Below are 25,807 nucleotides of genomic sequence, written 5' to 3' on the forward strand. Positions count from 1 at the left end.
GAGAGGAGGAATAAGAAATATGTACTGAGGATCAGTGGGATGAGCTCGGTGTGTTTCAGGAGGACTAACAGTCTGTGGACTCACATCAGGAGGGATCCGAGCGCCGTCTTTGACCGTGTTTCCCTCCACGGTGATGTGGTACACCTGGCCGTCTGTGTCGGTGAAGACAAAGTGCTCCCGGGCCGAGATGGCCTGGCTCGTCTCTGATTTGCTCTCTGCGTCCTGCAGGAGGCTGAGGTGGAGGAAACAAGTAGGAGGAGAAACGTGAAACACCTGGACATCAGAGCACGCTGCGGCGTGAACGAGCCTCGTGGGAATGTGAGCTCTCCGTTAATAAAGGAAAACGTTAAACTTCATAACTCTAACTCGGACCTGATGACGGAGGACTCCACGCTGCTCTGCTCGGCGTCTGACACCGTCTGCCGAGCCATCGCCTCCCTCGCCGCCATCTGCTTCTTCTTCAGACTCTTCAGGTTGTGGGACGGGGACCACTCCTGTTCACACAGACACACAGACACACACACACACACACACACACACACACACACACACACACACACACACACACACACACACACACACACACACACACACACACACACACACACACACACACACACACACACACACACACACACACACACACACACACACACACACACACACACAGTTAGACAGCTACACATTCTGCTGACTCAGGTGCACCCTCCTCCCTGTGTCTTCAGTCTGGTTCAGGTTGTGTTTGATATGTAAATGAGGCAGTAATCCGAGCCTGGGGGAGGCGGGCCGGCGTGTGTTATTAAGGTTACTGTGGTTTTTATTCTCACTGAGGAGGACTTACTGCCTCTCTGTAAAGTTTGTCCAACATTACTCTTCTTTTATGAGACTTTCTTCGCCTGACGCCAACCCCACTCTCTGCTGAGCTGAGGGAAAATGTTCAGACTCATCTTTAAAACGGCACACACACACACACACACACACACACACACACACACACACACGCACACACGCGCGCGCGCACGCACGCACGCGCACAGGAGTATTAACGCAGGGAGGGTCGACTGTTTGCGTTTCTTCAGCACCTCATTAACATTTCGTCGTCACCTTTGATCAACCAGAAGGTTTTTTTCAAAATAAAAGCATGTAAACAGGAAGTAAAGAACCCTGAGCTTCAGACAGTACAAAATGTCAAAATAAAAGCATGTCCGTGTCCAAACAGGAAGTAAAGTACCCTGAGCTTCAGACAGTACAAAATGTCAAAATAAATGCTCAACAAAAACTTTTGAATAGCACAATAATGGAATTTCAAACATGAGACTAAAGTGTGAGTCATCACGATTTAACTTCTGAAATCCAATGATTAAAAAAATGAAAACATTTGACGGCCATAATACACACGTCACCTGATGACCAGATACGGGTCGTAAGAATTTTAAACGTCTTTATGATTCTAATTAAAATCAAATGATATTCAAACCTGTTTGATAAAATAGCAACAAAATAGAAGTCCTCAACACCAAATGTTGGATCTTTTTCTTGTTTGTTTAATGAAAAGTTGCAGCCTAACTGCTGCACACAGAAACAAACAGCATTGCCAATCTCGACAATGTGAACACACTTCTTCCTGAATCAGAGGCAGTTTGTTTTTTTAAAGATTCAGCACCTCTCGCTACGATCATTAAAATAAAAGAATCTGTTAAAACAAGTTCTGAAACATTTCAGAGAATCAAACATTCTGACAGCTCAGAGGAGCAGCGGTGAATCCTAACGAGCTCACCTTCAACCTTTAACCTTTAATGTCACGCTGTTTTGATTAGTAATCAGGTGTGTCTGTTCATCAGTACGTTACCAGAGCGGTGACGGTGGGGAAGTTCTTGGCCATCTCTCGGAGCAGCGTCCCCGTCCTGATGTCCCACAGCTCCAGAGGTTTGTCCCTGAACACGACCACCAGGTACTGCCTGCAGACACGCACACGCACACGCACACGCATCAGAGTCGGCTTGCTGGCCATGCTTTGTTGAAGTTTGTCTGACAGTTTGCATGGTGTCAAATCAAAGTTTCAGCGTCTTTCATCATCAATGTGTTGCTTTGATTTAACTCCGACACGCCCACTTCTGCCGCAGCAAACACAATAAAGTTGTTTTGTAGGTGGATCTTTTTACAGTTCCTCATTTCCTGGAGGCTAAATTAAAAATATTTACGACTCCTCTCACACTCAAAGGCTTCTCTGCTTTAGCATCCAATTAAAAAGTCTCATCTTTGATGTGTCTGTGTTTGAATATTCTCACGTTCAGCATCGTTGGTTTCCTGTGAAAGCGCAACGCCTCGCATGCGGCCGCTTGTTTTTTTTAACCGTGTTGAATCATGAAGCGCTCTGCTAACTGTTTGAGTACGTGTGTCATTAACCTGTGAGGGTAATGACACAGGAAAACATCGGTTCATTATGTAGACTCTTCTATGAATCAGAGACTTCAGGGTTGTTCTCCTGCTGCACGTCTCCATGGCGATGCAGGAGAGAGCCTGAGGTGAACGGCGAGATGCTGAGGTCGTTCACCATCTGCAGGACGATGCTGAGGGGGGGGGGGGGGGGGGGGCAGCAGGCTGAGGGTCCTGGACTCCAATGGAATCAATAAACTGATCCGCAGGGCCAGCAACGTTGTGGGGACGGAGCTTCTCTCTGTGGCTTAGTGGTTAGGTCCCACCCCCATGTTCAGAGGCTGTAGTCCTCCAAGCAGGCAACCCTGGTTCGAATCCGCCCTGTGGCACCGTTCCTGCATGTCATCCTCTCTCTCTCTCTCTCTCTCCCCCTCTCTCTCTCTCTCCATCATATCCCACTCTGTCCACTGTCTTAATAAAGGCGTACAACCCGAGAGGGGGCGTCCTGGCTGATCCAGCTCTGAGCTGTGGGCCGGTTTCAGACTCTAACATCAACCCTGAAGTGGTTTTTAAATTCAACTTCTCATCTAAAAGATGCTCAGATAGACTCAGTAGATCCCAAACTCAGAACTTAAAGGTCTGCAGTGTTTGAAGGTTTAAACTACGAGGAGAGAGGACAAAAAGGTAGTTTAATGGACGACTGAGATTTCTCTTATTAAAATGAGATTTAAATACATTTTTTCTTTTTAGTGTGAAATCAAACTAATTCTTCACCTCTGCAGTTATTCAGCAGCTGATCATCTTCCTGGCCGCACGCTGTGCACTGACTCTCATATTTATAACATTCAGAGTAAAATGTGCTTTTAAATCCTGAGATAAAAAGACGTTTTAATTTGAGTGAGCGCGGGTCGAGTCTTCAGAGGCGTCTCTTTCTGTTCTAAACATATCAACACGGTACGGAGTCTGCAGGATGTTAGCAAACAGCTGCTGTCAGAATAAAAGCGTTGAGAGGTGCAGAAATGATTCAATATGAAACGTCACCTGTGAAGGTTTGTACCGACAATCAAACAGAAGTAATGAGATCTGTGATCTGTGCAGGGAGAGAGAGGGGCGAGCGAGATGGATGAAAGCATGTTGTCCAGTGTGCGTGTGCGTGTGCGTGTGTGTGTGTGTGTGTGTGTGTATCCCAGGTAAAATCGTTACAAACTCTGATTGTGTGTTTTTTGTTTCATTGTTACAACAGGAGACTCACTTCAGATGAGACACTTTAATCATCTCAATGGGCGGCTCGTCGTTCCCTCTCTCGCCTCGGAATGCAAAACACCTTCCTAAAAAACACACACACACACACACACACACACACACACACACACACACACACACACACACACACACACACACACACACACACACACACACACACACACACACACACACACACACACACACACACACACACACACACACACACACACACACACACACACACACACACACACACACACACACACAGAGGGAGGTGAGATGAAGGGTGTCTTTCCTCACACCTGTGCAGCAGAGAGCGTTTCATCTCATTACTCTTCAGTGCCAGAGTGTCCTGCTTTCACCTGTCTCACCTGAGGGGGAGGGGCCACCTCTCATCTGAGGGGGAGGGGCCACCTGCAGCGGACTAATCTTCACACCTGCTTTAATCACTCTTTGTTTCCACCTGATGGAGGCGACATCACGCCGAGCCTCAAGGTGCCTCTTTAGACAAAACATGAACGACCTTCAGAGTGATGGAAGGACGCTGAGGATGGTCGTGAAGGCGCCTTAAAGAGACAGCAGCGGAGCCGTCTCAGGCAGAGGCTAATAAGGGTTTTTACTAGGGCTGGGCACGTTAACGCGTTATTTTCATTAATTAATTATCGCAGACAATTATTTTATCTCGCATTAACGCAGTTTTTATTATTTATGTTCTTATTGTAAAAGTCTGTTGCTCACTGGCTTTTATTTTATAAAATCCCATCATGTTGCTTACTGCTGCGCATGTCTGCTGCGGCGCTCACAGGAAAGAGGAAACAGTGCTGCCAACTTGGCGACTTTCTCGCTAAATCTGGCGACTTTCCAAACCCCCTTGGCGACTTTTTTTGTCAACAGCTACTAGCGACAAATCTAGCGACTTTTTCTGGTGTTATTGGAGACTTTTTTGGTGTAAGAAACTGACGTGAAAGCACGTATTGCTCTGCAGTTACTGTCCTCAACGAGCAGCGGGTGCTGCAGTGAGCCCCTCCCCCTTCCAAAAGCACTCACAGGCGTCAGTCTAGCCTCGCACAGCAGACCCAGCTGCAGTCAGAGCAGAGAGGAGACCCACATCACTCTGCGTCCAGACTGCAACGAATGCAATAAGCTTTAGTTTTGTATTTATTTGCTTTGATTACAATGTTTAAGTTGAGAAGTACATTTACAATAAAAGTGCGTTATACACTACTTTTGAATTAATTATTGGATTTTGCGTATAACAATGCGATTAAACGCGATTAATCACAGGAACTCATGTGATTAACGCGATTAAAACTTTTAATCGTTGCCCAGCCCTAGTTTTTACTGACGCCATGTAACACAGCTCTGAAGGTTTCACAGACTGACGACATGAAAGGTGAAAATGAGGACCAGATGGTTTTGAAACATTTGAGCCCTGACGTGCGTCTTCCTCTTCTGAGGAGGGATTCTCCTCTTAGGGAGAATTATTTTACTGTAGTTTGAAACGTAAAAGTAGAGTTAAGGTTAAACAAAAAACTCGCTCATGAAGCAGCCGTAAATAACCGGCTGCGTTGAGAACGTAAATTTTCACATACTTTCCTATGTACAACGCGTGTTACTGCATGATTCCTCTAGAGGGAGCACCACATGAATCAGACCGCCTAAAACATTGAAGTAGAGAAGACTGTTTGTTGCTATGCAACGGCAACGACATGACATCATAGTGTGGGTAGTTCCAGACCTGGGCCCTTTCCTAATTGTCACAGTTCAGTATGCGGTACGTACTATTCAGTATGGAGTTTCAGTATACTGAACCCTCATGGTCATTCAGTATGCATTTTTTGGGTCCGCGTAGTACACTGAACATTTCAGTATGGATACTAACTTCCGGGTTTCATGCAGTATGGATCGGATGCGTGCTTTCAGGAAATAAATTGTGTTTTACCACCCACAATGCAGTGCGAAATTAAACTTAAATCGTCACGTCCACCTCCAAATCAAAACAAACGAGCGTGGATTAATTTAATTAATTTTTAATCTTTAAAGTCCCGACTGAAATCACTACTTTTAATTAACAACAGACAATATAACAAATGTCTGCATTATTATAAAACCTTTCTCCCTCTATTTAAATAATGATTTCACTATTTAAATGCGTCTTTATTTGTTTATTTTACTTTATATTCTGTATATTACTGTCCTTCATTTGTACTTTTCTTTATGTACTGTATGTTATTTAGTTATTTAATCTTTTACTTGATTTACATTGTGATATTGTTTTTTGTTTACCTGACTGTATATGCGCATTACTCTTCTTGAATAAAGATAAACAAAAAAAAAACAAAAAACGGTGTGAATGCGGCCGGTTCGGGAAACGTAAATGACACCACTTCCATACTGAATGAATCAGAAGAAGTAGGAACAAATATCTGCCTACTGTGTGTGCATACTGAATAGTAGGTACTAACAGTATGCAGCACGGATAGTATGTACTGCATACTGCCTACTGAAAGATTGAGTATGTACTTGGCAATTCGAATACGGCCCTGATCTGTTAACTTCTCCTCTAAACTTTCCTCTTCTTGTAGCGGCTCTCCGGTGTCTCTGTTGTCGTCACATCCCGTCTCATCACCTTAAGCCTCTACACTGCCCCTAGTGGTTATATGCATATTGCATCTCGTGGACGCACAACCAGCGCTCCAAACCACTGCAGGATACGCTGATGTCATACGTTTGTGTCCGTGTAGTAAAACGTTGACTCAGAGCTTTAGAGTCTGTAATTGAGAGTTTTATTTCTCCCTTCTGTCTGTTACAGCTCTCTGCCGGAGTGTCTGTTCTATATTTACTGTTTGTTTCTGTCTATATGCACAGACGTTAGCTTTGCGCTACAACAGACGTGTTAAGTGTGCAAACACAGAAACACAGCGCCGATGACGATCGTTAGAAACACCCCTCTGTGTTGAGCTGACGCTGCCCGCCGTGTGCATGCAGGAAAGAACGAAGCTGTAAAAATGAATATTCAAACTGAGTGTGACTGCCTCCTCTCAGAGAGAACGCAGCGTTGAACTCCTCCATACATAGAAACACATCGTCCATCCTAACAGCTGGTATGGACCCGGTTCTAACAGAGTTCAGTGAGGCCGGCAGGGAACGCCACACGCCATCCTAGAGTCACAGATCTGAGGAAACGAGGGAGCGTTCACAGATTCTTTATGGAGAACACGGAGCTTCCTGCAGCTCTACTGGACGACCTGATTATGCAGATATATCCTGACTCTCTCCTGAACGATAAGATGGATGCACTGTGCACATATGTTTAAGTAACAGAATCTAAATGTGGCGGCTCGGCCTCTGAATCTGCTCCAGGGCGGACAGGTGTAGCGGTGAGGGAACAGCAGGTTGGAAAATAGAAGTCATTAAAACATGAAATCAAACAAACCTGTTCCTCATATAAAAACCTGAACAGCTCGACCTCACAGCTGGATCCTTCTAAAGAATCCACATTACAATGTGTCTGTTTGACAGCATGGCGTTTTAGTCATTTATAAATAAAGCCACGTTTTCACCAGGTGGTCTGTTACAGGTCGGTACGGTTCGGTTGATCTTGCTTTGGTTTCCACAGCCTGCCGTTCCCTAACAGGGCAGGCTCCAGATAGCTACGTCAGCTACATTATAGCGTGACATCATAGCAGTGCGACACAGTGTAGCACGCGAAAAGATTCAACAAAGAAGAAAGTGACTCAGTGAAGAAAGAGCAACAAAGCAGGACGTCCAGCAGACTGTGTCTTGGCATGTGACTGTTCATCACAAGAAGCAGACGAGCGTCGTTTGAGAGACGACTGCAGGCGGTGTGTGGGATATGATTCCCGAGAGCTCGGAGGAGAGAGGGACAACCAATCAACACACTGCAGAGGGTCTAGCTCCGCCCTTCAGGATCAGATCTGTATGCAACCCAAAAGAAGGGTGGCAAAAAAGTAGCACGCTACGGATCGGCACCATTCCAAACTTTTGACAGAGTAACCAGAGCCCGAACCGATTCAACAGCCAGACGATGATATCGGCTGATATCAGCATATCCAGTGACTCTTGGTATCTGCTGATTTGATCTAAGATATGCACCGATATTACAGATTTATTCACCAGACAAACAGTATTTCATTTGAGCTTCATTGTATTACTCTAGCAGTTCTCTGTCACCACTAGAGGACGCTGTGTGGATTACAACAAGCATCATCACTCTGCAGAGTGTCAAGCGGTGACGCACATCCACACCCAGTTACTTTCCAGCTGAGCGGCCATCTTGTCTTCGTTATTTATCTTTTCCACAAGTGTTTGATAACTGAGGGATCGACACAATAAATATCTCGCTCTACAGATCGAAGATGGATTAAAGAATGATATCAGTCGATATATCGCCCTTAAAGTTTCATATCAGTCAGGCCGCAGTGGCGTAGCCACATTCCTTCATGACGCCTGACCACATCCGAGGGAGTTCCACCCCCATAACCAACACATTTATTTTTTTCCACAGTTCAGTTCATTTGACGTCTGTTTCAGGAGCCAGCTTCCAACTGCAGTTGTTTAAAAGCTGTTTAACAAATTCCAATGTTAATTGACTGAACTGGACAAATGTTTCTTGACAATCAGGTTCACACTGATGTCTTGTGCAATAGTAAGGGACCAATGACAAAAGCATGCTCTTAATAAAGTTTCTTGTTGTGGACGGTATTGAACTGAACTGAACCGCGTGGAGGAAACGGGTCTTAAATATCTTCAGTTGTTTGAGTGTGAGCTGAGCGAGCTGCTTCTCTTCTCTCTGACAGGCTCGCCACGTCCCAGACCTTTTGTATCTCCATACTGAATACACACAGATTAAATTGATATTGATCTTTGCCTTCTGGCTCTTAGTAAGACAGCGGGGGAGGAGGGGGGGGTTTAATTCCCAAAATGCTGTGACCGTAGCAAACTCTCACACACTCCTGAGAGCATCAGAGACGAGACCCAAACAGAAAACACACAGCAACGTCTGAGTCAAGGACACTTTAGAGAGAGAGTGTGTGTGTGTGTGTGTGTGTGTGTGTGTGTGTGTGTGTGTGTGTGTGTGTGTGTGTAACCAAAGCTAATGCTGTGGACTGTTAACTTTGACAACTCTGCTTCTTTCGAGTCATTAAAGGAGTGACTGATCCTCGCTGTCGTCCTGATTGAATGGAGAAAAGCTCTGTGCCCAAACTATTAAGAGGAGGTGTCTTTAAAGGGATACTTCACCCCCCGTTGAAACATGAATCAGTATTGACATTGGGTCATATATGTAGTAGAAATGTGAAATAAATGTTGAAGTTGGTGCCTTCTTGGCCGAGAAAAGGCAGAAAGTGTCTTTTTGGCTCATGTGGATGAAAGACACCAAATCCCAGAATGCACAGCACCGCAGGCCACTCTCACTAAGGTCCTCTAGTTCAGAATCAGAAATACTTTATTAATACCAGAGGGAAATTCGATCGATACAGTTTCTCCAAAATATACAATATAGCAGTAGAAATATAGTAATAAAAACATTTACAGACATATTTACTTCAACACATAAGGCCATTTCCTCAACTGATTCCGAAACACACACACAATTAAAGATACTTAAAGAAATTTAAAATCATGATTTTGAAAGTGTGCGAGACAAAAAAAATTATCGCTAACAAATGAAGAATATCCCACGTAACATTTGAAAACATTCAAATGTTACATGTCTACCTTCTGATGAGAACGACCGTTCAGCACAACACACCCTAACTGATTCATTCACTAACAACCACAGTCTCCTCTCTCAGAACTCATCCTTCTGCATTTTATGTGAAGAACTAAAATAAAATGTTACATTAAAATAACAGATATTTAATCATTTTCAAACCTGTGGTGTTGAAAAGTATCACATTTATTTAACACTGAAACCTTCAAAGCTCACATTACCTCACCTCCAGGTTTCTCTCCCCCCCCTCTCTCCCTCTCTTTCTCTCTCACCCTCCCTCCCTCTCTCTCTCCCCCCTCTCCCTCTCTCTTTCTCTGCAGCAGAGAGAACTAAGCGGTGTATATTTGCAGCCCCTCGAGGAGCTGAAAGCACACCGTGGTCATTGTTGATGCAGTAACTCTATAGAGTCGTCGTAGGGCGCCGACACAGATTTAAGACACTCTGCAGGCACTCCAGATAAGATCTCATTTCAGAGATGAGCATCCCCTGGTTGGACCCTAACACGGTTTAGTCTGGACCTAATTTGGAGGAGTGTGTGTGTGTGTGTCCCCGGAGGAGAACAGAAGAGGCTCTCACAAAAACACAAACACAGACGGACTGAAAGAAAGAGAAACTCAGACTGCAGCATCTCTTCTCTCTGTTGTTATGGCTGCAGGAAGAAAAACCTGAAGAACAAAGGCTCTGACAGAAACCCGAGCAGACATCGATATAATTCGATTTTTAAAAGAATCAAATCAGACTTTAGATCCTGGTATCATAACGACCCCATGCTCAAGGTCCTGTAAAGTTGTTGAATGCTGCACACACAATGGTCGTTGTTCTCCTCACTAAAAACAGCTGAGGAGCAAAAATCAGCTCGATAGCAGACTTAAATAAAGCTGACGGATCCAGACCCACATACAGACCAGGACCGTCAAACCTGTGGGAGAACGTTCAGATTCAGTGCATCAGGCCGTCTGACGTAGTTCACAGTTTGATCCAGCAGAGGGCGCTCTCGGCATAACTTGATCTTGTCATGCACTCTTGACGTCAGTAAATGAAGACGTAATGTTGTGGCTAAAGCTACAGGGCGATTCAGGAGATTCAGACTAACACGAGGGAGACTTGTCTATCTTCAGACAGCAGCTCACTGATTGGTGGAGAGACACGGGGTCGCTACAAACCAGTTACTCTACAAGCTGGATCGCAACGATTTATGAGTACCAGGAACGTCTATAAGCTCTGAACGGTCGTTCTCATCAGAAGGTAATGTTGTGAATAAATAGAGAGCTGCACTCGATTCCCAATCAAGTTTATTTACTCGTGTTTCTCTAAAATCTCTCGGATTGGAAATCTGCAGCTCCAATATGCAGACGACTATGCTCGCTTTGCACGTAGTCATGAATCAGTGCACCAATCTGTGAAGACTTCTGATGTGTTTGTTTGGCCTTATTTTATTTATATATCTTTCATTTATAATATTTACTCTTTTAAATGGAGCCAACCTGAAAGATTTTCACGTTTGAATCGACAGTAAACATCTAGAATCTTTTCTTTGTGTCCAAATCAAAAGTCGTCACACAACACACCGCTCAGCTTTCAAATCCTTGAAGCTTCCCTGAAAACAGAGGAGCTGCTCAATAATCATGGATCCACACTTTTCCTCAGACGACTCCCTCGGTGCTTAAATAAACTGCTAAGTAAACAAAGCCTGTAAAGGCTTTAACAGATCTGCACACACATAAAGTATACGATGGAGAATGTGTGAAACACTTGGTCCAAAATGTGAGAGCCCACAGCTGGCTTGATACTGACTCAGAAGTTTTCCTCATGCTGCTTTAAAAAGATCCTTAGTCCGGTTCTGGAGGATCCAGTCTTTCTAAGACCAATCTGACTACACTGAAGAAACAGTGGCAGAAAACATCTTTACTAGGAAGGATACTACTCGCACATCTGAAGATTGATCACTCAGGAGTCAAAGGTTTCAATACTTTTTGAATACCACACAAGGACATCCATCAGGGGGATAAAGGGGAAAGATCCTGTTTCAACATCTAAACCCTCTTCTAAAAATTAATAGAGATTTTGTTTGGTAAGCGTATATACACTTCAGGACCGGCACAGAGTCAGGACGCCAGAAAAGAAAGAAGAAGAAAAAGGAGGAGCTGGCTCGGACGGTTGACCCCAACAAGAACTTGTTAAAAACGAATTTCAGCTCCAGAGGATGATAGGCGTGAAGGCAGAGGGGGCTATTGTTAGCGAGGAGGCTAATGTTAGCCAGGAGGCTAATGCTAACAGTACTGATGGAATGTGCATACATTGATTTAAATCAGATCCTGGGAGGGTCCAGGGAGCTCCCCGTGAAGACCTGAGCTCCTCTCCCTCTCTCTTAAGCTGAGACCACAGGAAACTCATTTCAGACGCCGGTATCTGCGATCTGATTCTTTGAGTGTCTATAATTAAAACCAAGAAATTCCCAAATATCGGGTACGTCAACTTTAGTAAGCGTGTTATTGAAACAGGTATCAGTGTAGGGTCAACCTTTGTGCTCACTCGGCTCCACGCTCTGTGGACCGCTGAGTAAGCAGTACAGGCGGCCGGGTGGCAATAAAGACGATAAAGTGACCACAGCGAAGACCTCCTGAGGGCCGCAGCATCAACACGCCCATCAAACACCTCGATCCTGTGATGGATCAGCGAGACAACCCGTCCCCGAGCAAGCAGCATCATCTGACACCAGAGAGTGTCAGATGATGAGTGTCAGACACAGAGTGTCTGTGTGTGTGTCTCTGTGTGTGTGTCTGTGTGTGTGTGTGTGTGTGTGTGTGTGTGTGTGTGTGTGTGTGTGTGTGTGTGTGTGTGCGCGTGTGTGTGAGTCTCACCTGTGGGTAGGTCTACATGCTGCAGTTCATTCCTCACCAGGCTCATGTTGTTGGGAGCTGAGGTGGCGAAGGACAGGAAACTGGTGAGACTCACCCACTCGATCCCCCTGTGGAAGAAAACACAGCGTTTTAATATTATCGCTCTCTAGTGGAGGCGTGCTTCAAGTACACGCCAAATAACCCCTCCCCACATCCTCCTGAGCTGTGATAGAAATGAGACCCTAAAACTTGAGGAGGATCTCAAGAAACTCAAAGCAAATCAAACCGGTGGGCGAGGAATGTGAATAATTTGGAGCTGCTCAGGGAGCAGAAAGCGTAATGAGATGGTAAACAGACACATGATTAATTAGTCGATTGGAGCGCTAAATGTAAATGAGATGCTGAGCAGCCAGGCCTCCTCTGGCCCGGCTGTTCTGGGCCAAACGTCTGCCCGGCTCATTTCCATAAAGCACCTCTGCTCCCTCTCCTCAGAAAACACTCCGCTTTGAACTTCCTGTTGCACGTCACACTGGAAATAACAGCGACGCTCTGCATGCAGGAGGCGAGAGAGTCTGGTCTGCAGAGCGACTTATTAAAGCAGTTTGAACAGTTTTGTCCTTTAAGATGAGCACCATGTAGTGAAGCAGCGTGACAGGGTGCAGGTGCATGCTTCTTGTATGCAGAGTGTGTGAATGCATAACGTTCAGCAAGGATCTCTAACATGTCACTCTCAAAGTACCCGAGCTCACGGCTAGGGATCTCAGTAGCTCGCCATGAAGGTTAACAGACTGACTAAACAAAATCAGAGGAGAATAAAAGCAGCACAGTCACAGATGCTTAACCCCCTCCAAAACAATAGGACAGGCTATTGATAAAAAAGGTGACGCTCGTGTCAAAGTCTGACCTGGAACAATGACAGCTCTGAAGCAGCGACCACCATCGACAGGTCGGTAAGTCAGGCTGAGGCTAAAGTGGCTATGCCGAGAAAAAGCAGCAAACATCCAGTTTCCCGGGGGAGTGAGAGAGTGACGTTCACAGCTGTGAAGGACACGATCCTCGTCTGTGGTACCAAAGTTTCATTCAGCAAAACAAGCAATACAGAGCGCCAGGGAACTCAAATCCACTGGAGTTCCCTGCAGGCAGAGCGCTACGAAGGGAAAATGTGACTGAGCTGAAAAAAAACCCTTAAAGAGCTTTTTCTGTTTCAGCTCTCCTGAAGTCATCCAGATGTTTTTTTGTAGTTATTTTTGGGGCTTTTTGTGCCTTTATTTGAGAGATAGGGCATTGGATAGAGATGGAAATCAGGGAGAGAGAGCGAGAGTGGGGAATGACATGTGGGAAAGGAGCCACAGGTGGGATTTGAACCCGGGCCGCCTGCTTGGAGGACTACAGCCTCTGTACATGAGGCATGCGCATCAACCACTGTACCACCAGGGCCCCTATCCAGATGTTTTCAGGAGAGAAAACGGCTCCAGAGGGCTCTAGACAAACTCCTCCCTCGTGCTTCAAAGCTCGTTAATGTTCGTCTGAGTTTCCTGTTGGTGAATGAAAACTTGTCTCATTAAAAAAAGTCGCGCTCTGCTTGAACACCGTGTTCTCGCAGTCAGTCTCTAAACTGCATCCAGTGATTCAATCTGCTGCTTAATGAATCCTGGGGAAGAGTTTCTCTGCTCATTACAGAATCCTAAGTAATGGAGCTCGGCAGGCTGTTGCATTCTGGGAAATCGGGGGGTTTCATTCTGATATACCCTTTCACGGATAATTAACCAATCACTGAGTGGATCAACACAGGACAAAGGAGTTAAATGATAATAACAGAGAAATAAATCTGTTTGATCATCTGTTTGGTTTTTAATTTAAATGTTAAGAATAAATTAACATTTCAACGCGGGGGCCGCAGGCTGAGGGTCTCTCTGACATGGCGCTCTGAGTACTCTGCTGCGAACACGTGCTGACCCGGGGAGTGGGGTGCATTATAGAAACATGGCGCTCACCTGACTTCACATGAGTGCACGCTGAGCTCTTTGTGGAGGAGTCCGCTGGTCAGGTTGTAGACCAGCACGGAGCCGTTACTGGTTCCTGGAGGAAGAAGAGAGGTGGCGATAAATACAAGAGACAGACGGAGGTTAAAGACTCGTGTGTGTGTGTGTGTGTGTTACCTGTGTGTGTGTGTGTGTGTGTGTGTGTGTGTGTGTTACCTGTGTGTGTGTGTGTGTGTGTGTGTGTGTGTGTGTTACCTGTGTGTGTGTGTATGTGTGTGTGTGTGACTCTCTCTGATTCAGTGTTTGATCTGCTGCAGGGAAAATAACAAACTCAGACCTCCGGCTGATTAAAATTGTCTGATGGCGTCTGACGGCGTGATCACAGCTTCACGAGTGGAGACTTCTTCTCAGAGCGAAGCTGAGAAAATCAAACCCGACCTGCTCAAGAAGTCTGAGCAAATTCAGAGAGTGCTGCTCTTTATAATATGCGTCGAGAGTTGACTTTTATGTTTGTGTTTATGTTTGAGCAGTGATCAGAAATAAACTTGTGACTTCTTAAACAAACATTCAAACTTGGGGTGCTGGTGGGGCAGTGGTTGGTGTTCGCGCCCCATGTACGGAGGATGGAGTAAACGAAATCTATTAGAATTTTTTTTTTTTTTTTTAACAAATCAAAAAAGGGATGTAATGCACGTTCCCGATGCGTGTTGGCGCCCTCCAGGCTCGCTGACTCAGTTGGTGTTATTCTTGGACAGGATCTTCATTCCAACCCTCACCTGTGGTCATGAGTTTTGGGTAGTGACTGAAAGAATAAGATCGTGGATACAAGCAGTGAAATGAGTTTCCTCCTGAGGGGGTCTGGGCTCAGCCTTAGATGGAGGGGGAGGAGCTTAGAAAATACAGGGGAGGGGCTTAAACATTCAGGGGGAGGAGCTCGGAGTAGAGGTGCTACTCCTTCACATCTAAAGGAGGCAGTTGAGGTGGTTCGGGTATCTGATCAGGACCCTCCTGGGCGCCTCTCTCTCTCGCCCAACAGGAAGAAGACCCCGGGCTAGACCGAGAATTCACTGGACGGATTATATAAGATTAGCTCTGTTGTCTTGAGGTAGTTTTAGGGGAAGTACAGCAGGCTCTGTACCTTCACATCTTTTGTTCTTTCTGGCCGGGTCATCAGACCCTTCTGTGTGGCGCCCTTTATGTTCCACATCTCCCCAATGTGTCCAATTCTGGATCTGTTTTGGTCCTGTAGCCTCGTGATGAGTTGGAGAAAGTGCAGAGAGTAGAAGAAACCGTCTCAGCACAACAAACATGCTCACTGCACACCTTCCTTCACCTGCTGCCAGGCTTCATGGTCTCCATGTTTTTACATTTTCTTTAACAGGTGAAGAAATGAAAGTCTGAAACTGAAAACATTGAAGTCGTTTGTTTCTTTAACAGACGATCAGGTTACTCATTTCTCAATCCGACTTCTTAGATCTTGAAGAGGAGCATCTACAGATGACCTTTGACCCCAATGCAACACGTCTGAACAGCAAGCCGGGCTGACGGCGAGCTGGAGGCTATAATGTAAACTCTACATTGCAGCTTTGAATAAATCCCTCCTGGGTGTGCAGACGTGACGACCCTCCCTGACACAGCGGCCGGCTGCAGAATGAGAATCAGTACATGGAGTAATTGTTTGTCTTTTTGAGCCTCAGCTGGAGCCGTCACTTCTTAATGTGTTTGATTTCCACGTTTTGCAGCTGAAGAATGAACGCGTTTCTCCTTCCTGCATGTTTTTATTTCTGCAGCTACGACGAAGGAAAGAATGGCTGTCAGCTGAGCAGCGATGAGAAGAGAGAAACAAATGAGGCCTGTCAGCGCGGGATGATGGGTTTGTCACTGTTTGTGTTCATGTCACTGAGGAGGAGGCTCGGGGTCTTGTACCCATCTGTAAGCGAGCTGTCAGGTCGCACAACGGACGGCTGGTGACCAGCATGCACTGCTGCTGGGGAGGCGGGTCGTCTGAACAGCTTCTGTTGACTTCTCTTTGCAGGCAGAAGTCAGAGGGGAAAGTGAGAGACTGAAATCGGTCCAACTGATCAAACTGTGGATGGCGCCTTCTTTCCCCGCATCTCGCTCACCGATGAGCTCATCTGGAGACTCAAACGCTGAGCTGTACCTGTGTCGAGGGGTCACTCTGGATTTAAGAATCAGCTGTAAAGGTAGAGATGATAAACAACTTTTCATCATTGTGCTTATATGAGATCGTTTAATGTTCCATAAAGGTGATCCTGAAAGAATGATTTTGCAGACCAATCAGGAGGGGAGAATTCTCCTTCCCTTTGCTCTGAATGGTTTGATTGACTTGCTTGTTTGCCATTTTGTTTTGTTCTGTTTTTTTTTTTTGGGGGGGGGGGGGGTTGGGGTTGGGATTGGGGTTGACAGATTTATTGAGGTGTGTGTCAGAGAATGTTTGTTGTTATATTTTGCTTTTATTCTTGAGGACTGAAAAAGTCCTGGAAGTCGTTTCTCGCTGATTCTTGTTCAGACTTTTTGAGCAGGTCGGGTTTGATTTTCTCGGCTTCGCTCTGAATAAATGTAGAAGAGGTCTCCGCTGGTGAAGCTGTGATCACACCGTCAGACGTCAGCAGCTGATTTTAATCAGGCGGGGTTCAGAGTTTGTTATTTTCCCTGCAGCGGATGATTCCCACAGACTCTGTCGTCAAACCTGAGCTGAAACGATCTGATGGCTGTGATCATGTTTCTTCTCTCTTGCAGATATTCTGATTTTATTTAAATCTGCCTGTAAGAGGATGTTCCCTTTAGAGGCCTACAGTGGTGTTGATGCTACCTGAGCTTTATTTATGTTCTTATATACAAGTGAAATGTTGGGCCTTTTTGACTTTATTAGAGAAACAGGAAGTGTTGGGAGGGGAGAGAGGGGAAGGGGAGATTGGGGGGAGGGGGGCGACATGCAGCGAGCTTCAGTACTTTGAGACACTATCAGTCATTTAAATAACGAAGATAGAATGTTGTATCGAGTTTCAAAGACGATGTAGCCGCTCGACTCCTCACACAGCGAGTAAACCTCTGACCAGAGAGTGGCGTTATTAGAGAGAGCATGGGGGGGGGGGGGGGGTCCTGAGTCATACCATAACAGACGCAGAGAAGAGGGGGCGGTCCCTTAGGGCCGTTTAAGTGGTTGCAGTCATTAATTATCAGAGAGAGTCGGGAACACGGTGGGAGGTGTGCCGGTGGTTTTATTGATCTTGTTGTCTGTCAGGGAGGACGAGCGTCTGTGAGCGGTGATTAAATCATTGAGGCGACGGCGGGGGCCGAGTTGAGACTCAGCCGGACAACTGAGCCGAAGGCTAGTGGCTTCAGGGTGAGAGCAGAGCAACGCCACGACTTTATATGCAACAAGGTGCAGAGGGAGACACACACACAGACACACACACACACACACACACACACACACACACACACACACACACACACACACACACACACACACACACACACACACACACACACACACACACACACACACACACACACACACACACACACACACACACACACACACACACACACACACACACACACACACACACACACACACACACACACACACACACACACACACACACACACACACACACACACACACACAGGGAAACATTTCATAAAAACATTCTGCTCTTAATTTCCCGACGTTCATAATTTCATGCATCATCACTGAGAGGGCGATAAGGAAACAGCTTTTGTAGAACTGCTCCGCTGATCCAAAACAATAAAAGCAAACATTCACTCTCTCTCTCTCCCTCTTCAGCATAGCAGCCGTCTCGGGGGAGTAATAAGGGAGGCTGATTTTTCAGATTGGGTCTCCGCCTCGTGCATCGCTTCCTGAGACAACACAGTCAGATTCGATTGTTTGCTACTTACTCACTTTCCGCCTCCAACAGTCAAACGTACGACAAATATGTGAATACTCCGACAAACTTGTCATCAGTGCACATAATGTAATCAGCTGATTCTGATTCTCACAGTGCAGAATCAGGAAGTGGAAAGTGTCAGGAGGATTTAAATGAGCGGTGAGAAGACGCTGCAGCTCAGAGGTCTGAAGGTTTGAAATGAACATCGAGCAGAGTCACAGATACACAGATAGATCCTCTGCTCTGAGTTTCACTGTTGATGATGAGATGAAGAGTCCTCACAGACAGGAGAGTTTAATCTGATCGGGTGTTTCTGTCATGTGGTTATTACATGTTTGACCCAACGGCATCCTCCATGTCAGCAGCCATTCATTTCCTGTTTCTGTGTTAACGCTGACGGAGTCTTTTATTATCAGAGCTCATTACGTCTCACTCTTCAGACCCGGCATCAGAGCGGTGAAGATGAAAACAGGGAGGAGCTCTGCTGAATTATCACTCAGTCGTCTGAAGCGTTCGCCACTCCCTTTATTTAATAAATCAAACGAACACAATCAAACACAAACACACTGTGAACACCAGAGCTTTAAAGAACAGACACTTCTCAGGAAACCAGCTGTGACCACACAACCACTAAACATCTGCATATGAAGTCCTGAGGACACGGGTTCCAAAATCGCCCCCGCTTTAACTTCACATACATCAAGCACACAGAGCCTACATCTTTTGGTAAAACGATTGAAACATGTAAGTCATGTCGTAGTTTTTTAGGCTGAATAACACGCACACACTAAAGACCCCGACACAGCGAGGAGATAGTCAATCGTCGGTCCTAGTTGGACCGTCGGTGAGCAGTCGTCGTCCTAGTTTTCAGCCAATTCCCAACCTTAAGTCCCTACTGACTGAGATACTGCCGCCCCCCTTAAAAGACACATTTAGGCTGTTTCAGGAATATTTCTGAGGCCGCAGCAGAAAAGCCGGGATGACATTTGTGCACAAAGGGAGGGTTTGATTTTTCTCAGTGTCGCTTTGAACGGCCAGGTGAGCGTGGACGCACGAGGCATTCATTTGAGACCGAGATACTGCAGGTCTGTTAGTTTTAAAGACCCCGGACCCTGTGATTGGTCGAGCCTTTCTCCCGTCACTAAGTGTTGTGAGCGTTGTGACGTACCGACAGCTAGCAGCGGCTGGTAGTGGTTGATGTTCTTGGTGGTCAGAGGAGGACACATGCGGAGGGCGAACGGCGGCAGCGGCAGACCGGACAGCAGGCCGGTCAGAAGGAACTTCAGCTGCACCTCCTGCTGGTTGGAGGAAGGAGGAGGAGCCTCACCTGCGATCAATGTCTCACCTGCAGAAAGAACCAAAACATTCAGCAAGTTATTAAAGGACAGCACAGAGAGAAAAGCCTGTGAGGCGTTACCAAAAAACAGAAAGCGCTCATTAATGTCAGAGATGATCCACACCCTGAAGTATCTCATCACGATGTTTGAAACAGGATCACGCTTCCTCCTGATTTAGTTTGAGAGCTCTCTCTGATGGTTTGGTTTATATGTGGAGACATCTCTCTACAGTGTGATCTACTTTTAGATTATTTCTGCTGGTATCTCTCTCAGCCCTCGTTCTCATTCATGTGTTCTTTAAATTCATATGTTTCCTAAAAGACAAAGAAAGGAAGGAAAACATCTGTACCATTAAGGAAACATGCTATTTTGAAGTGCTGGCTTCTCTGACAACAATGCAGCAGCCAGTATGTCCTCCTTCTAACTTTAGATTCTGCTCCTGAATGCTCTGGATTTGTTTGGACCAGAGAAGGTAGGCGCTTTTAAGACACCCCCCACACGGCCGTTTTGGACGCCTCTCGGTTTGCCAGATATAAGAGCAGTTATCAGGTCAAACCAACAGGTGTTGCAGCGATGGAAGCGGGCAAGAGAAGTGGTTCAGATAGAAGTGATTGTACCCGACCTAAAAAGCCTCTGCATGTTTCTAATAAGCTCCACGAGCAGAAACGTGCTCAAACTAGGATCAATATTGGAGATGCTTTTGAAAAATGGAGGGAGGTACTCTCCACAATGTATAGAATTTAGAATGCAGTACCCATTTTAAACACTAGGGGTCAGGGTTACATACTGCTCCTTTAACTGCTCCTTTTATATATTTTTGGAGATTAAACAGTTGAAGTGATTGAAACTCCATGTAGGAGAATCCTGTTGTTTTGTTTACGCCCTCACATGTCTCCTTTATTATTCTGTCCTGTATCTAAACATCATGTTCATTAAAATCAGTCGGGCTGATCTAATTCGATGATGCGTCCTGTATGAGGCAAACATCCTTCTTTATGACAATTCGTTCTCGCGTGATTTGTAACATCTGTGGAGGATTCATAGAGAAAGTGTGGAGCAGCCAGCCGTGAAGATATTTCATTAACACTGCAGACACACTGTGTTAGTCCCGGCATGAATCACTGGCATCAAAAATGTGTGTTGAGAAAGGTTAAACAGATTTAACTTGTTTCTAGCTGGCTCACTGGTCGCGTGGCGTGTTTAAAAAAACAAAGACATCGGACAAATTTAATGCAAGAAAGAGAAGAAAGACCCAAATAACAAACAGAAACAGAAACATCACAACGTCCTGAAACTCCAAAATCACTGCATCTATTCATCTGTGCAGGAGAGGAAGGAATCCATCACAACAGCAGACACTCCATACAGACGTCATCGAGGGGAACGCCATGAAATCATCACTCCTGTTTCCGGCCGAGGGCGGGAACAAACTCTGACTTTTTTGAACCAGGCGGTAAACATGTTAGTCTCTGCTGTAAAAACAGGCTTTTTAGAATGGGTGTGTATGTGACTTCCTGTGCTTTTGCAGCAAGCCTCTAGTGGACACTGGAGGAACTGCAACTGTTTGAACTTCGATGCCCTCCTTTCTTTAGGACAAACTCTGTCAGCTTCAGAGTAGTTGCTGTCTCACGCTCTGTTGGAGCTGGCCTGAGCGCCCTCTGCAACTCTGAGAACATTTCTTACAACACTAATCTAACTCTGACCTCCACTCACAGTTTGTGATTCATGATGCCGATTAATCCTCCAGCCGATGATATCGTACGATATCAGCATATCTAGTGACTATCGGTATCAGCTAATTTTATCTCATATGCGCCGATATTACAGATTTATTCATCGGTCAAACATCATTTCATTTGCATATCGTTGTATTACACAGCAGTTATCTGTCTCCAGCAGAGGGCGCTGTATGGATTACAACAAGCATCATCACTCTCCAGAGCGTCGAGCGGTGACGTACATGCTCAGTTACTCTCCAGCTGAGCGGCCATCTTGTCTTCTTTAAATATCTTTTCCACAAGTGTTTGATAACTCAGGGATCAACACAATAAATGTGTTTATCTATCTCTACAGATTGATCATAGATCTTAAAAGATATCGGCATATATATATATATATATATATATATATATATATATCTGTACCAGATTTTTTTCTCTTTCTAGTATCGGTACCGACACCACAGAACGTGGTGACAACCTGACTCACTTCCCTGTCAGGATCCTTCAAACTGAGAGCTTCATCACAATCAGATATGTTTGTAGATGTTGTTATTGATTAATAAAGAATAAATAATAATGATCAGATGTTCCCCTTGGGTCTGAAGTACAGGGAGGTGTGTGATTTATGTTTCTCTACTTCTCATTACAAGTAAAACTTCTACCTCGGCCTCTCTGATCTGCTGATCCAAATATTTACCAGCAGCAGAAAAACACGGACGCCGTTTGTTTCCTGAAGCTGTGGCCTCGCTGCGGTCGAGTCGGGCGGTTAATGATCTAAAGAAAAAGCAGTGAGTCAGGACGTTTCAGACATCATGTTTTATATCGATGCTGCATCCACTCCAAGCTTTACGGCGGATTTCATTAATGTTGGCGCTGTTATTTGTTGGTTCTGGGTTTTCATGGCGATCAGATTGTTAATGACCTCGTTTATTACTCCCTTAACGGGCAAGCATCCCCGTCTCTGTGTCTGCTGCAGAGCTGCAGGATAGGGGAGGGGATCCTTAAAGTCATAATTGGAACTGTTTGAGAAATCCCACTGGGTTCATTTTAGGCTCCATAACGGCCATCTTTGCATCATAACGGCCATCTTTGCATCGACCATTTAACGTCTCGATAATGAGCTCAATGCAGCTTGAAGGTTTTAGAGTCGGCATCATACCAGGATTTAGATTCTAAGAATCAAAAGATAAACCTGTTTGCCTTCAATTTAAGTTATTTGGTTTACAAACTCCTTCAAACTGTAGCAGCTAAGTGTCGTGTCCATAGACTTTAAATATGAATGAAGCCTGAGTGACGTCACCCGTCTGTTCCTGCAGGGGGCGCTGGAGTCCCATCGATGGCAGTCTCCATGCTGGAAAAGCTGTCTCAGTCTAACTTTCAGTCAATCTAATGAATGAAAGAGCTGCACTCAACTCCCATGATTCCCTGCTAGCCTCGAGGTCATCTGTTGTTATTGTCGTATTGATTGAGAGCCCCCTGGTGGCCTTAAGTTGCGTCACTGCTTGGTTACCACGGAGACGATAGGTTCATCTGAACTTATATCGTCTCATAATTAATCAACTCGTATTAAAATGCAGATTTGACGTTTTAAATCTTCGGGACTTTTTGACACTGTCAACTTTGCTTCTGTTTGAGGTATTGAACATTTTGACAACCTCCGAAAATGTCATGAGAAAATCCTTCCAAATAAAAACAACACATCCTTAAAAAAAATAAAATATAAAACAAAGCGGTGGAGGTGAAGCGGGTTATTTTTAGATTCATTCAGTCAACATCAGATTTCACAAAAACGTCTCTTTTGAACTTTAGCTGCCCGCAGGCCGCTGACATTCACTCCTGACAACAGCTTCACTCAGCGACTGTCAGACGGAGCGGTGCTGCAGGCAGTGTGTGTGTGTGTGTGTGTTATGTAAGGATAACTATGACTGCTCTGTCTCCCTGAGGTCTCCTGCTCCTCACTGACAGAATAAAATAACGCTTTCATTATGATTCTGTACGCACATTCATGTTGTGACAGGTCGCTCGGTGGTAAATCAACAGAGAGAAGAGAGAGAGAGTCTTTGTGAGGAGGAACTGAAGAATAAACAAGGATCCACCACGTCTCACTTAAAAACACAAAGACCAGATCTGCCCGAGCTGCACGAGGCCACACGACCAAACGAGGACAGGGTCGGTGTTCAGGGGGAGGAAACCCCTTTTAAACACCACCGAAACTGAAGGAGAAACTGAACAGATATCCTCCTCTCTGATCACAAACGTGCACAAACTACAAGACCTGGAAATAAAGAAGCACAGATGACGACAGCCGATTGGAGCAGCAGAGGTTCATGTTATCTCTCCTGATCTCAGGTGAGCCTGACGTTACTCTGCAGGTCTGTGGATCATCACTGAGTGTCTGAACTCCTCAGCAGAGGTTTTATTTATCGGTGACTCTCTGCATGATGAACACACAGATTCCTGTTAGGATACTTTGGCATCCTAACATGACTCTGCCATGTATTATTTTAAACTGGATTGCAGCGTTGAAGGTCACATCTCATGAAGTCGAGCTGTAGAGATGGATTCTGACTGATGAGGCTGAGCAGAGACAAACAGGACGTCCTGTATAGACTGCAGGACAGACAGATCTGTGTTACATCTCCTGATCATGCATCATCTTCTCTGGATCATTGTAAACTCTCGTGGTGTGTCGGTGCATTACTCTGCCTACAAAACTCTGTCTGTGTGACTTCTCTGCTTGTTTTCTGGTTCCATCACATTCTCTGCTTGTTTGTGTGCAGGTAACCATGGCAACTGAAACCAACTGAAAGGCCTATTCTGTTGAAGTCTGAGCTGATAGATACTGAGAAGCAGCTGATAATACTGACTGGTAGAGTTCTTACCTCTGCAGAATTGTGAAAACGGCGGTGATGTTTGAAATGTTGTAAATGCGTGAAAATACGATCCTACCACAACGCCAGAGTTTACGTTACAAAGCTACACGATCCTATGACGTATGCTATGGCGAGGAACAGACATAAGATTATAGATGAGGCTTTACTTGACAGAACATCTGAAGTTATTTAAACACTTAGATATTGTAACGACCCCTAACTGTCAGTGCTCTTTCTCCTGCCCTGTATCTCTCCCTACTTAGGTTGCTATCAGGTAGAAAGGGGCGGAGCCAGACAAATTGATATCCTACACCTGGGCAGGCTGGGCCTAAGTATTTAAGTTGGCTTCTCAGTCTCTATCAGTCTCTTGTCAACACTTCACACAGTCACCATTACAACCACCACATTCTTTGATCAGGAGGATCGAGGTTTGCAATAAATAAATACTTAAAAACTGTGTGGTCTCCCTGTTTGTCCAGCTCACTGAGCCTGAGTTGTGACAATAATTGAACTGCTTCCTTGTTGTTTTATCAGTTTATCTGCAGGAGCATGTGATATGTTCTCAGTCTCACCGATCATGCTGTTGAGGGACAGATCCTGAATCCTCTTCTGGTTTGGACCCAGCGCAGCTCCACAGAACGACACGGGGGAGTAGAGCGGCGACAGACCGGAGCTGACACAAAGAAAGGGGGGGGGGGGTTTATATATAAGATAAGATAAACCTTTATTCATCATTTAATATTTAAAGAGCACATTTAAAAACAGGCAGATTGGACCAAAAGTGCTGAATAATAACAGACATAAAAAATAACAGTAAAAGGCAAATCAGATAAAGAAACAGACTCGACCTTTCGCTCTACAGGAAGCTGACAGGTGGAATGGGGGGCGGTCTTAAGGACACTGAAATGCACGAGGGGAAGAAGTGTGTCTTCAGTCTGGTGTTTTAAAAATGCTTAAAGAGGGTGAACATTTCACAATAAGAGCCGGAGCAAAGATACAGGGGAGATGTTCTTTCTCTTCCTGTTTCCTGTTAACAGTCCAGCTGCAGTGTCTGCAGGCGGGACAGGGACGACGGGCTGAGGGTAGAGGGCGTTACTATAGTCCAGCCAGGAGAACGTCAAGGCTCTGGAATCCGTTTTCTAATCATGAGGAGAGAGGCGAGCTTTCAGACGTTTAGAAAACACGGCACAGCTTTGTTAGAGCGTGATGACAAAATGCTTTGGATCAGGGTGAGCGTGATCCGTGTTAGAATAAATATCAGAGCAGCAGCAGGACGAGCAGCTCGATAAAACACAGACATGCACCCTGAAAAGTTATTAGTGATGGAGGTCATACAACCAGGAAGTGACCTTTAATCAGACATGTGCAGGAGAGAGAGAGAGAGAGAGAGAGAGAGAGAGAGAGAGAGAGAGAGAGAGAGAGAGAGAGAGAGACATCCTGCTTTAAATAATTATTTTAATTTACGTCTTCAAGCTTCACTCAGTGTGACACAAACATCTTTCAGTGCAGCACACCTTCTATAAATGATTTGTTGACCTTTCAAACACACAAATAACGTATTGAAGTTTCGTACCTTTGCAGAACTTTCTCCCAGCATGCATCAGACAATCATTAAAGTGGAATCAAAGATAACTTTAATATTCCTGAAATAGAAATCCAGCTCGTCTGAAACTTTGTGTGAACGTTCAAACAGCCTTTAATTGAGTGATGTCGTTTTCATCTCGGTGCCTAAAATATTCTGGTTTGGATTTGTTCTCGGGCTGTCGGCGAAAGAGACGAGAA

General features: G+C 45.2%; 1 protein-coding gene across 2 annotated transcripts in view; it reads right to left on the minus strand.

Moving 5' to 3' along the window:
• The window catches only part of wdr11 (WD repeat domain 11), a 54,891-nt gene that overhangs the window by 14,295 nt on the left and 14,789 nt on the right, over nucleotides 1–25,807 (minus strand). For both annotated transcript variants that reach the window (XM_065959261.1, XM_065959260.1), the window contains exons 9-16: nucleotides 24,598–24,698; nucleotides 19,263–19,439; nucleotides 14,190–14,274; nucleotides 12,217–12,323; nucleotides 3,629–3,704; nucleotides 1,850–1,958; nucleotides 373–494; nucleotides 85–232 (exon numbers count right to left, since the gene is read on the minus strand). In XM_065959261.1, coding sequence (XP_065815333.1) covers nucleotides 85–232; nucleotides 373–494; nucleotides 1,850–1,958; nucleotides 3,629–3,704; nucleotides 12,217–12,323; nucleotides 14,190–14,274; nucleotides 19,263–19,439; nucleotides 24,598–24,698 — 925 coding nt within the window. The remainder of the gene's footprint in view (nucleotides 1–84; nucleotides 233–372; nucleotides 495–1,849; nucleotides 1,959–3,628; nucleotides 3,705–12,216; nucleotides 12,324–14,189; nucleotides 14,275–19,262; nucleotides 19,440–24,597; nucleotides 24,699–25,807) is intronic.

Source organism: Labrus bergylta, chromosome 10 (assembly GCF_963930695.1).
Source record: "Labrus bergylta chromosome 10, fLabBer1.1, whole genome shotgun sequence".
Taxonomy (NCBI): domain Eukaryota; kingdom Metazoa; phylum Chordata; class Actinopteri; order Labriformes; family Labridae; genus Labrus; species Labrus bergylta.